Below are 14,147 nucleotides of genomic sequence, written 5' to 3'. Positions count from 1 at the left end.
GCTCAAGAGTTTGAGCTCTGAGCAACAGCGGTTCGAGTCCAGCCCGAGCTGAGCAGCCGCTGAGCTGCCAACAGGTGGCAGGATGGCTCAGCTGAAAAAAAAAAAAAAAGGCAGTTAAGTTCACTTTAAAGGGACCTTAAGAGACTGCTTTTGGGTCATGTTAAAAGTATTTTGGAGTTTCCATGAGCCCTTTGAGAGACCAGGGCTCAGTGGGGCAGACCTAGAGAGAGAGGACCGAGAGGAAAGGGAAGTGGGGAATGGAACAGCAGATGAGAACAGGACTCTCGGAGAGAAAGTGTGGGTGACAGGCCTCATTTAAGTACAGGAATGCCCATCACTTTATATTTTTGTCCAAGCATCTCCCTTAACTTCAAGCTTTCCATGAAGGTCTCTTTTTCTGTGTCTTCTCCCTCCCACATTTCTATACAGCCTTTTACATGGAGGTAATGTCACCTCTCCCAAGAAATTTTCTCTGATGCCTCTAAGCCAATTGTCAGTGAAGCACTCCCACCCCTGTGCATTGGCTGTCGGGACAGATATTTACTGAGCACCTACTATGAGCCAGGAATACGTAAGATGCTAAGTGGAAACACAACCATAAAACAAAACAAATACTTAGAGTCTGCATTATAATAGAAAGACCAAAAATCCATGATTACAGCGAGACAGAACAGACAAATGAAGCAAGTTTTCACAGTACAAAAAGGAAACCAGGAGTGGAGAGAGAGTAACAAAGAGGCTCTGCTACAGATGGGGGGACAGACACCCTCGGAGTGTGACACATATGAAGCAGAGCACAAAACAGGGTGAAGAATCTGGAAAAGGCAGAATTCTAGGTCACATATAGGGACAGAGACCTGCTGATGACATGGAAGACCAGAGTGCCCGGAAGACGGACGGGGAGGGGCACAGCTGAGGTCACAGCAGGACAAGATGAATCAGGCGCGGCTCTAAACCAGAGGCAGCCTGTGTGTAAGGCTGCGGGACACACTCTGTCACATCACTCACTCCCGCAGGAGCAGTGCACAAGCAGCACCGACAACAATCAGTATTGTCGGTGCTCCAAGAAAACCTTCTGTATGGACACTGAGATCTGGACTTTATATAATGTTCATGGGTCATGAAACGTTCTTTTGCTTTCTTCCCAACCTTTTAAAACTGTAAAAACCACTGTGAGCTCACGGGCATTAAACAATAGCAGGCTGATGGGCTGGATTTGGTCTGCAGGCCATAGTTTGCTGTTCCCTGCTTGAGACCACTTTATTCTAAGCCAGCGGTTGTCAACCTTCCTAATGCCGCGACCCACTAATGCAGTTCCTCATGTTGTGGTGACCCCCAACCATAAAACTATTTTCGTTGCTACTCTATAACTGTCATTTTGCTAATGTTGTGAATCATAATGTAAATATCTTTTTGTTTTCCAATGGTCTTAGGCGACCCCTGTGAAAGGGTCGTTCGACCCCCAAAGGGTCATGACCCACAGGTTGAGAACCGCTGTGCCATTCTATCTCCGCAAAAAGGATAACACTGATCTGAGTGTTGCATTTGTTAATGAACAAGAAATGAAACCCAAGGCCAACAGACAGGAGGCTACTGCAGTAACAAGGTAAGATGGCAGCTGTCTGGATGAAGGTGGAAGGACGGAAATAAAGATCCACAAGAATAAAACCAATGGGCCATTTTAACGGACTCATAAGGAGAAGAGGGAGGGGGAGAATGATGGCTACATGATTTTGAATCTTTCCTTACACCCTCCTGTAACACACAACAAAAAAAACATAAGTGAAAGACATACGTGACCTACACTTTCACCAACGTGGAGATATACACACATATAACAGCACAAACCTCAAATGACCTATAAGGAGAAAAACAATCTAAATTCTAACACAGCTCTCAGTCTGTGGACGCAGAACGTGGGGGACAAAAGGCTTACGACTCCATGAAGAGAGTAGAGGGGCCTGGAGGACTTCGATGAAGGTAAAGTCAGGTCTCAAAAAGAGGACGTCCAGCACTAAAACGCCAAAATGCAGGCCAGGAGTGGCTCGCAGCACCCATCACAAGGACGGGGCTTGAATGCGAGCAGGCCCAGAAGTGGCCGGCTCTGAAAAGCACTGATTCTGGGGGAGAATCAAATATAAAAAAGAGTGGTAACCCTGGGACAAACAGCAGTGAAAGAAAAGAAGGAGCTAAGAGGAACCCCTTAAGGATCCTACAGAAACAAAAGGCAAACACTCCCACTCCTACCCCATGGGCATCATCACGAAAGGAACTATGCAAGAGAGGAGAACTGACACGAGGGGATGCCCCGAAACTAGGGGCCCTTTCTGTAAAATGAATGGGAATAGAATAAAGCAGACTATGTCCATAAAAAACTGTTTAAGAAGAAAATGCACCTCAATCCATTTTAGCTGATAAATATCCCTTCTCCCCACCAAAAATAAAAACAAGCACAAAGCTGAAGTAAAATATAACACAACCCTCACACTTGAATCAAATACTGTAAAAGTATTTGGGAAAATCCATCCATCCATCCATCCATCCATCCAACCATCCATGAGACAGTTCTTGAATCATACACATAAAAACGTTAAGAACCACCACCACGACAAAAACAGGAAGACACGAAATAAGAGTTGATGAATCTCAGGAAAGAAAAAGAAAAGGCAAATATTCTGTCAGAGATGAAGACTATAAATTACAACATGTCAAAGAACACACATTCAAATGAAAATGTAAAACGGAATACCGAGGGGAAAAACAAAACAAAACGGAAAAAAACAAAAATGAGATCAAGAAAGAAGTAAAAAAGGTCAGTCAAAACAGCTGAAATAAAAGGCAGGTCAAGGAAGCTGAACATACATATAATTGAAGTCGTTGAAATGAAACAGAGTAATATTTGAAACTATAATCCAAGAAAATTTTCAATAAAGACCTGAATCTTGGAAAGGCCAACCTAGAACTGAAACGATCATTTGAATCAATTCGAGACATACTAAAATAAAACTATTAGACTTTGAAGGGAAAAAACCCTTTGAGTCCACAGGCAGAAAAATCAAGTAATTTAGAAAGAGAAAACAAGTAAATTAGCATCAGATGCTTCAAAAAGAACATACTAGGTTCCACTTGTGTTTAGTCCGAACAAACCAAATCTCCAACAAATAAATACGTGCCCTGTAAGCTATAAGTCATACATTCTGGATCTATGAAAAAAACCCAACTACCAAAAGGCTTTGGAAACTGCAAAAAGGCAACTTTTAAAAGGAAGCAAAATATGGGTGGCTTTCTCACATTTTCTGGGTCTCTCCCCTGAGGTGAAACTGTGACAATCTCTGTGGGAGGGCTGGTGACGGGCAGCTCAAACTCCAACAGGAGAACCTGCTATCTTTCTGGCCAAAGGACCGAGGGGAAGGGGCCTGAGTAACTAGGGCCACCAGGGAATGAGGAAAGGATCAGGAAATGAAGAACCAGAGAAGAGGAAGCTCCAATTCACAACACGCAAGCGCCAGGCCCCGGCTGACCCTGGCCGGCGGTGTGTGAGGCAAACCCAAATCAGCCTGCAGCTGAGGCCTAAAGAACTGAAGCATCTAAGCAAATGCCCACCACAGGATTAAATGACAGCCGCGTTTTAAAGCTAACAAAATAACTGCTTGCTACAACAAAATCAATACTTTTTAGAGTAACATAAAAAAAATCCAGAGTGTATATATAAACCTCTACAATGCCCAAAATACAGCCCAAAGCTATTAGCCATATGAGGAACCAGGAAAATGCAACAGATTCTCAACCAGCAGGTGCCAATCTCGATACGCTGAAATTATCAGACAAGGCAACTGAAGGAACCACTAGTTAACTATACTCCGTGAGGGAATGGAAATGTACTTGCTAATAAAGATATGAAAAGCAAAGACAGGGAATGTCAGCTGAAAAATAAAACAAACATCCATAAAAAAGAACCAAGAGGGAATGTTACAAGTGAAAATTGCCTGAAATAAATTTACTTAATGGACTTAATGACAGAATGGAGCTGATAAAGAGTCAATGAACTTGAATAAAGATCAACATGGCAAGAAAAAAAAAAAAAAAGTGAAAAACACCAAAAACCGGGGTATCCAGGCCAGGGAAAGTTCCAAAGGCTGGATTACACAGGAGGGACTGGCTGATGGGGGCAGCCTGCCCCGCCCGGCCACCACCACCAGGTTCGGTCATCAAGTTTTAGGGCAGCTCGGCCACACCCGTCTGTTTGCCAGTTCTCTAGGGCTCCCTTCACACCACAAGAGCTGAGCTGAACACAGGCCATACGGCCCACAAAGCCTAGCACATTCATTCTCGGTCCCCTTACCGAAAAACTGCCAATCCCTCTTATGCAGCTAGAGTACCCGAGAAAGAGAACGACATGGCGCAGAAAAGCTATTTGAAGAAATAATGGCCAAACTAATAGTATACACTAAAAAAATCTCAGCGAAATCCACACAGAATAAATTTGAAAGCACTTAAAACATCTGAAAACCAAAGATAAGGAGAAAAACTTGAAAGAAGACAAAGGCACATTACTTACAACGGAGAAAAATCTGAACAGTCCGGGCTTCCCATGAGATACCAGAGGACAGAGGACTGTGGGAAAATTTCTTTAAGAGGCTGGATAAAAACAACCATCCACCTGGTACTGCATATCCACTGAAAATGTTCTTCACAAGGACATTTTCAGACAAAGAAAAACTAAGGAAATCTGTTGTCATCTTATCAAAAGAAATGCTAAACAAACAGAACTGGAGGGAGAAATAAACAATTTAACAATAAAATTTGGAGACTTTAATACCCCTCCCTCCCCCAATAATTGACAGAACTCAGCAGATCAAGAAGGAAACAGAAAACTTAAAAACAAAAATGTCTGAGCCAGCTACTGTAGACTTAACCGAAATGTATGCATGAACGTTCCTTCTACAACCACAGAATTCAAGTGCACATGCAAGAATCTCTGGGGCAGACCAAACGTCAGGGCATAAAACATGCCTCAATTACTTTAAAAGGATTGAAATAATAAAAAACACGTTCTCTGACCACAGCAGAATAAAATGAGATAACAAAAACAGAATGAAGTTTGGAAAACTCACAATACGTAGACATTAAACAAGAACCTCTGAAATAACCAGTGGGTTAAAGAAGAAATTGAAAAATAGGAAAATACTTTGAAATAAATGAAAACAAAAACAACATATCAAAGTGTATGAGATGCAGCTAAAGCAGTGCTTACAAGGAAATTTATAACTGCAAACACATATTTAAAAAGAGCAAAGGTTTCAAATCAATCATCTAATCTTATACCTAAAGAAATTAGAGAAAGAACAAACTGACCCTAAAGCAAGCAGAAGGAAAAAGATAATGAAGAGTAGGAATAAAGAATTTTAAAAGATAGAGAAAATTCAATAAAATCATAAGTGGGTTATTTGAAAAGATCAATAAAATTGACAAGTCTTTAGCTAGACTGACAAAAAAATTACTAAAATCAAGAATGAGTTACCGACCTTACTGAAGAAAAGAGATAACAGAATACTACAAACAAATGTAGGACAACAAATTAGATAACCTATACGAAACGGACAAATCCTAGAAAGACGCAAACTATTCAAAGTGGCTCAACAACAAATATAAAATGTGAACAGATCTATTAACGAGAGATTGAATTAGTAATCAACTAATTCAACTAGTAAAACCTTTCCACAGAAGCAAGCCCAGGGCTAGATGGCTTCACTGGTAAATTCTAACAAATGCTTGAAGAACAATCAACACCAATCCTTAACAGCTCGTCGTAATGGATTATGAGCCACCGGAGAACACAGGAGTCCATGAGTGGATACTAATCCGTCGATCGGTCGGTAATCACAAGGGACGCTCTTTTCAGCACAGCTGGGCACTCCTGGGAGAGGAGGAGGCGCTGGGCTGGGAAAAGAACCGCTCTGTAGGAATCAACGGTAAGGCTGGTTCCGGCAAGAACCATCCATGGACGCTACACCTGGGGGCAGGCAGAGACACAGAGGTGTGATGAGGGGCAGGATTTCGCCCCACAGCTGGCTTAGTTTCAAGGGAAACAAACAGCAATTGTGCAGTGGAAACATCGGCCACCGCCTTACCAGGTGGTTGAAATTTGCAGCACCAGGAAGAGGCAGATGAGCACGTGGCCTGTGGGTAGGCCACGCCTCCCTCATGGAACATTCTGAACCTAATCACGGGAAACACTCGACAAGCCCCAAACGAAGGACCTCTTATTTTACACAAAAGGGTGGAGAGTGAGACTGGAGTTTTCACAACTGCCGGTGCCATGCAAGATGAAGCACTGGTCCTGCCCAGGGAGGCTGGAGGCCAGGCAGCACTGCACAGAGCGGATCTGTGCAGGAGGGAAACCGCTGAGGGTCGTGCTGGGGTCCTCGGGCCACCCTGCACATCCAAGACAGACTTCTGGGAAGCATTTTCACGTGGAAATTTAAAACAAGGGAAAAAGGGAAACTTCATCTTCAGATGAAACAGTTCTTTCCTTCTTACTTTGTAATTTAGCTTCTTATGACTGCTGTTCCCAAATGAATCACATATAGAGGCCACACCCACTGAAGACCCACCCCCTAAAGCCACAGAGGAATAATAATATCCTATTACCTACAACACAGGAAGAAAACGTTTAACTTTTTTTACATTCTCACTAAAAACACTCAATCAGAACTCATGGTCTTGTCCCTGCTCGGTCCCCTTATCTGACTGTCCAAGGTAGGAAATTTGATAGCAGCCACTTTAGAACTGTCTTGGGTTGTGACACATGACAAATACCTCTGGAGAATGGACGGATCCCTGAAATGCAGATGTCAGAGCCACACTGCTCTTTTAGAGAGCTAGAGTAAATTTACATGAAAGACAAAAGCAAATGCATATAAGGCACGGGCTTTGGCTGACAATGATGCATGAAACTGCTTTAAGAAACTCTGTTAATTAAATAAATGAATAACAAGACACAGCCACTGGAGCCGTCACAGTGAATTTCCCCTGGGCGGTGCTACACAGTAGAAGGCCCTGAGCTGGGGTCACAGTGGCCCCCCGCTCCTTCCAGGGGGGTTATTTGCCCTCCTCAGCTAGGTCACTGAGGTGCTGTGTCACCCGTTCTAGCCTCCCCAGAGCGCCTAGGCTGTCCTGTTGTTGTCTGTTGAATCCAGAACTACGTCAAGGCTACGTGCCCCCAAAGGAAGGGGGTCCTGTGGAGAGAGCAGGGACCGTGGATTTGGCGCAGTTCTCAGCATGCCCCGTCATCTCCATCTCAAGCATCACACTCTCCGACCACATCCATCTTTCCAAACAAATTCTTGTAAAACCCCAACAATACCTCGACCCAGCTGAGATCTGCTGTCCGTTAACCGGACAGCCTTCCCTCCTGGAGTCCATGGTCCACCGTTAAGGTGTTATGGTCCTTGGCTCTCCCTGCTTTGCATTTCCCGCCAACTCCCTTGGTTGCCTGGCAAAACCCAGGCCTGGTTAAATCCAACACTGCCTCCCTCCTGAGTGTGGGCTGCTGGAGAAACGACGAGCCTCAACCTCCAACCACCATCCTCAAGCGAGCTGTCAGCCCTGCCCAGCCGTAATTCTAGTACATTTCCCAGACCCATGGACTCGGCCCCGTTCCTAGGCAAGGATTTCATGCGTCTCTTCAAACTTCGTCAGCCTTGTTCCCACTCCCATCCCCAGATGATGACCTTGCCTCCTCTCATAAGAAAGCAGACACAGTCCGAGAATTCCCACAAAGCCTGAGGCCACCTGTACTCCGCAGCGCCTGTCCCTGTACACCCTGCATCCCCTGCTGTCCACACGGACTGCCCCGTCCTTGATCGCATAGCACATACAGGGTAACCGACACGTCCTGCAGAACGCACGACGTCCGCTGGAGACCGTTCCCACAGCTCCACCCAGCGCCCGCATGAGCAAATTTCTCCTGCTGCCTCTGCATCATACACATTTATTTCCCTCTGCTAGACCAGTCCGTCATGTACGGGCGGATGCTGGCAGCTCTCCCGTCGCAAACCCCTTCTCCACTCCGCACCCCCCACCAGGTACCCCCCCCCAGCTCTCCAGCCCTCATCAGGCTTCTACAACCCCAACTTTCTTGCTCCCACTAACCCCCCAAAGTCAAGACCCCCGAGGCCCCACACCGCTAATTTCAGTGCTAGCCCCTCAGACCTGCCTTTACGCAACCTCCTTGCCACAGGTGATCACAATCACCTCTCCCCCTAGCTTTCTTAGCTGACTTCTAGAACCCCACCCTCACTGGGGTTCCTCGTCAGCCCCCGACAGCGCAGCGCCCCATCCTGGGCCCTCCTCCCTGTACTTGTGCTCTCTAGGAGGGCACATCCAGGCTCGTGGCTTTAAATAACACGTGCAAACCGAGGACTCCCAGGTTCTCTCCAGCCTCTCCCAGGAGCTCCGGCATGCATCCAACCGCCTACCTGACACCTCCACACGGGTGCCTAACACCCCAAATGGAACTCCTTTCCCCACACCTGCTCCTTTTGAGCCTTCCCCAGCTCAGTATATGGAAAACCGTATTTCCAGTTCCTCCGGCCAAAAACTTCACACCATCCTTGACTGCCCCCCTCTATAAACTCGCACCCAAATCCTCAGGAAATCTCACCAGCGCTCCCTTCAAACCTGTATTCTGAACCGGATGCTCTTCCCAGCCGCCTGGTGCAAGTAATGTCCAGCACGTGCCTTCTCAGCCCCTCCCTATTCCCACACGCTTCCTTCTGCCTCACACCCCACAGGACCCTGCACCCCATCCCCACTACTTCTCTGACCTCAATCTCCTCCCAGCTGCCCCATGAACACTCTTGCCATGGGTTCAGCTGTGTCTCCCCAAAATTCATAAACCTCCAGAGCCTCAAAACATGACTATGTTTGGAAACAGGGCCTTTACAGAGACAATGATGGTTAAATGAGGTCACATGGGTGCCTTACTCCAACATGACTGGTGTCCTGGTGAGAAGAGATTAGGACACAGACACACTCAGAGACCAGATGAAGACACAGAGATAGGCCAGCCAGCCATCTGCAAGCCAAGGAGCGAGGCCTCAGAAGAAACCACGCTGTACACACCTGCACCTGGACTTCCAGAAAGGGAGAGCAAACGTCTGTAAGCCCCTAGGCTCTGGTCCTGTTATGGGGCTCCACCAGACTAACCAATCGGCTTCACCCCGTTTGCATCCTTACTGTCTCCTGGATTCACCAAGCCTCAGTGTCTCAGAGCCTGGTGCGCATTCCCCTTTGGGCAGGTCAGGGATGATCCCCTGTCCATCTTTCAGCTGCGGGAACTGAGGCTTGAGGAAGTTGAATGACTTGCCCAGATAAGAGGCAGAAAAAGATGAAACCAAATTTTATCTGGTGCTGTAATCCATGCAATACATACTGCCACACTTTACCAATGCCAGATACTTAAGGAAAAAAAATGAGAGCAACGACTCACTTTTCAACCCAGAGCACTGAAACTAGCTTTACGCCTCTCTTCCGTGCTTTGTCCCAGGTGCTCTGGTACCCGTCTTTAAACACCACATGAGTCACTCGCTTGTTAAAAGTTTTTGAAACCTGCAGATAAAATGCAGAAAACAAAATATAAATTATTACAATTTGCGCACAGTTTCTTAAAGTGACATGAGCTACTTGTTTGTTACTTTTTGAAACCTGTAAAGTGCAGAAATCAAAATGTAAATTATTACAATTTGCACAATTTCATAAAGTATAAGCCAGTGCCAACTCATGGAGACATCTGCAAAATCAGCAACAAAATATTAGCAATCTGTTATCAACCTATAAAAAGGATAACAACATATCCCCACCACTTGAGTTTATTCAGGACTGCAAAGTTGGTTAACATTATTAACAATCAATAATTATTGTTCATTACATTAACAGAGTAAAAGAAAAAAATCATACGATCATCTTAATACATGCATAAAACACATTTAATCTAATTAAAAAGTTACTCATGAGGAAACTCTTAGTAAATTAGGATTTCAAAGCTGGTACAAATCTGCATTAGGGGAAATGCTAAAAGCTTTCCTTGAGAAGAGAAACTAGACAAAGATATCTGATGTCTCCATTCTATTCAACTGGCCCTAGCCAGAGAAGGACATTGAGAAAAAGAAATGAAAGGTTAGGATCAGAAAAGACAAAACTGTCCCGTGCACGTATGATTCAGTTGTGCACATTTTTTAAATCCCAAATACCACAGAATTCATAAACGAGTTTGGTTAAGTTTTCTGGACACAGGAAGTTTTATCATTTTGCCTTTCACAATTAGATTTACAGTAAATCTGGAATTGATTTTCATATATGGTATAAAATAGTTTCATTTTTTTCCATGTGAATATTCATTTTGCTCAACACCATTTATTGAAGTCGGTCCTTTAACCAAGCTCCAGGATAATACTTCTGTCATCCGCGAGGTAACTGCGTGTTTCAGTATCCATGCAGTCTACTCTCGTGACAAACCACCCTGCCTTAGTTGCTATTTATAATAAGTTTTCCTAAGTGTTCTCCTTTGTTCTTCAAAGTGTTTTGGCCATTCTTAGCCTTTACCTTTCCAAATACATTTTAGAATCAGTTTGTCAATTTACAACATAAAGCTTTTTGGGGATTTTCATTGGGATTGGACTGATAACAAGAGATCAGTATAGAGAGAACTGACATTTTTACAAAATTGAATCTCCCAACCGATGAATATGATATATGCCTTTGTTGACTTTAGTTTAGTAAATTTATTCCAATAATGTTTCATAATTTTCTGTGGTCATTATCATGCTATTATGAACGGTATATTTAAAATTCCTGCCCACCAGAAACACATCGGAATGGCTGTAAGGTTGACAAAACCAAGCATGTACAGCCATGAAGTTTTGATATGCTGGCAAAAGCACAGACTGAACTCGACCGCTGCAGAAAACTGTTAGGCAATCAGTTCATTTTGTCACGTGACCACGGTCTTTTCGTTACACAGGAAAATATCCTTGTTCTTAGAGGATGTGTACTAAATATATTTAGGGGCAAATTATGATATCTGCAACTTACTTTCAAATAGTTCAGGAAACAAGTACACATACCCATATAAATATGGGTACAGAGATGCAGACTGCTTAGAGATGAAGGCCAGGCAAGTATGTTAAGATGCTAACAATTGTTGGATTTGTGTTCACTATAGTGCTCTTCTCCCAACTTTCTAAATAAAAGGTGAAAAACAAGAAGATCCAAGAGGTCTAAGATCTCAATACCACCCTCAAACGCCATTTTGTCAACTCTTGGGTCCCATGGCTTTTTCTCAGCCACAGCAACACGTCTAACCCAAGCGTGTAGCAGGCAGGTAAGCAGGCCTCACCTGAGGGAAACTCCCTCGGGTACCTGCCTTCCACTGTCTCAGGAAGAAGGAAACAAGCCCTGCCCCTGCACTGTGACTTCTCTCCACCCCGTCTGTCTGCTCTGTCCCTCCCGTCAGGGTAGGACCTACGGTGCTACGGGATTCAGGCACGCACGCTTGGCTCCCTCTTGCCGGAGGGAGGGCGGATGCCGTCTGAGGTTTCAGGCCGGGGCGCCTCTCTGGCCTCCCCCTAATCCCTGGGCCTGGCTTCAGGGAGCTGCTCGCCCACTTTAACCTCTGCCTTCACCCAGCCTATCAGCCATCCTCCCCTGGCCCCCGGCAACTACAGCATTCACAGCTGTGGTCCACAGCTGCTGGATCAACTTCGTCCCCTCCAGCCAGTTCACCGCAACTGCACTCCACTCGAGCCTCGAGTGTGCGTGCCAGTCTCAGCTGTCTGAAGAGCCTGCAGTGTTTTCAAGTCCTATCACTGAAGTCCATCCCTCCTTTGACTTCCAGACCTGTTTTCTGGATTCTCCTGGCTTTCTTCTCTTTGTCCCTGGCTCCACTGCTCCTGTGACCAGCCCTTGAAATACCAAATGGGCTCCACCTTCAGCACTTTTCATTCTAAACACCTGAGTTGTTAGCGCATCAGTGGCCTCACCTGACTTCGAGGCTTTTAGCCCCTAAACCCTTGTTTCTAGCCTTGAGTGCCTCAAGCTCCAGATGTGTAGACCCAAATGTCCCCCAGCTTTTTCCAATAGGCCCCATTCACACCTCTCTCTGAAACGCCTGTTCAGCTCCCTGTATCCCTCGCTGTGTTCAACAGCATCACGAACCCAAGTAAACAAAGGCAGGTCCATGTTTTCATCCTGGAGTTCTCTCTCTCCCAGAACCTCAAGACCAACTGTTCTGTAAATCCTCCTGCTCTAAATTCTTCATACCATGGTTCTATTTTTTCCCTGCCACTTACCTTCTTTTTCATTCATGTTCTGATTAATAACTCCCAAAGTAAGAAATGCAAATACATCTCACGTACCAGAAGACTATCATATGTAGCAACGGGAAAATGCATTTCTTACCTTTGCCCCCATATCTGCAAGTTGGTTTGTAAATGTCTTTGAATAATTTTCTGTTCCATTGGCTGACCACACCTCAACATAAGCCACTACATCTGAAAATAAAGACGATATTAGCATTAAACACATTAGAAATTCCGGCATCCCTCGCCTGATCGGATTTCCGTAGATTTTTCTCTTGTTCTAGTTACACTTAAAAATAAATGTAAAATTTCTCCTATTACAAGCCTATTCAAAACAAAATTCGTGCTATTACGGTTCTTACAATTTCAAGCAAACAGCAGCTTTACTCATATGCATGTCACAGTGCACATTCTTAAGACTAGATGCTCCTCCCAAATCCCTAAGCCGGGCTCCACTTTTCCAGTGTTTGCTGTCAAGGGCCAGGCAGTAAACGCTTTAGGCTTTGAGAGCCATGCCACCCACCAACCTCGTGGCCACAGACAAATCAGCCCAAGGCGTGAAGTGACTGAGGGGCCTCGCTGTGTTCCAAGAGAACTTCATGGACAATGAGGTCTGAATTTCACATCACTTCCATCGGTCATTTCTTCTTCAGGTGTTTTCCGTTTTTCTCCCAACCATTTCAAAAAGGTGGAAAACAGTCTGCGCCTGCAGACCCTACACCACCAGGCAGCAGGCGGGGAGGGGAGGGCGCAGCCTGAGACCCGCTCCGGCGGACGGCTTTTCACCAAAACCCGACGCCCTGAAAGGCTTTCCAGGCGCGCCCTCCAAAGCAAAGGCAGGCGAGTGCAACCAGATCCTCGCGTGGGAAAGGCCGCCACCTCTGGCTCGCGACTGTCGGCCTCCACCTTTGCCTGTACGGCGCCCCGGAAGCACGGTGCCCCAGGCCGCCCCGCGCCCGCTCCCCTCTCCCGCCAGCCTGGGACTTGGGGACCTGCGCGGGGACCCCGGGAGCATACACCGCGCAGGCGCCCGGCGACCTGCGGGGCAGAAGCGCCTGCACCTCCGTGCGTCACCCCCACCTGTAAGGGGAAGAGAGACAGCGTGGCGGGGCCGTCCCCGTGAAGCCGGTGCTGCTCCAGCCCCGAGTGCCGTCCCCGCAGGCCCGACAGGGGCGCGTGAGCTGCCCCACGCCCCCAAATCCCGCTGTCCAAGCGAAGGCGCGGGGCCCGGGGAGAGAGCAGGCCGCCAACCCGGTTCTCCGCCTGCCCAGCCCCGGTGGGGCGGTCGGGCCCCGGCCTCGGGCTCGGCCCCCACCCGCCACGCGGAGCCGGGCGGGCTTCCGGGGGGCCGGTGCCCTTCCCGCGAGCCCCCACCAGCCCGGGCCTCCCGCCCGCCCCCACCCGCTCTCCGGGAAGCAGCACCACGCCTCACCTTTCAGAACCGGATCCCCCGGCGTCCCCGGGGCCGCCATACGGGGCGGGCGGATCCGCAAGCGCCGCACGCCGCGAAGCCGGACTCCGCGGGGCCAGCGGCCACACCGCGCATGCGCAGGGCGGGCGCGCGCCGCTCCCCTCCGGCTCCGCGAAGATCCGTCCTTCCGAGTTTTCTAAGCTGCCGGAGGGGAACTGAAAAAGAGAGAAAATGCGTAAGCCCCTTCGGCGTCTGGGGAAAGAGGGGCACCTCCTCCGCCGACCCGGACCTGCCTCGCGTCTAGACGGCGGGTCAGCGTGTGGCTCGGCACGGCTTTCCCTCCGTCCTCTCGCTACGAGGACGGGCGTCCCATCACC

The 14,147-nt window shown here is 47.1% G+C and overlaps 1 protein-coding gene across 1 annotated transcript in view; it reads right to left on the bottom strand.

Moving 5' to 3' along the window:
• The window catches only part of MCPH1 (microcephalin 1), a 222,558-nt gene extending 208,614 nt beyond the window's left edge, over nucleotides 1-13,944 (bottom strand). The window contains 3 exon segments of the mRNA XM_019652697.1: nucleotides 9,494-9,612; nucleotides 12,460-12,551; nucleotides 13,792-13,944. Of these exon segments, the coding sequence (XP_019508242.1) occupies nucleotides 9,494-9,612; nucleotides 12,460-12,551; nucleotides 13,792-13,831 (251 nt within the window). The 5' untranslated portion in view covers nucleotides 13,832-13,944.
• Nucleotides 13,945-14,147: the final 203 nt, after the last annotated feature.

Source organism: Hipposideros armiger, unplaced genomic scaffold (assembly GCF_001890085.2).
Source record: "Hipposideros armiger isolate ML-2016 unplaced genomic scaffold, ASM189008v1 scaffold_185, whole genome shotgun sequence".
Classification (NCBI taxonomy): Eukaryota; Metazoa; Chordata; class Mammalia; order Chiroptera; family Hipposideridae; genus Hipposideros; species Hipposideros armiger.
This window is presented reverse-complemented; position numbering and strand designations above follow the sequence as displayed.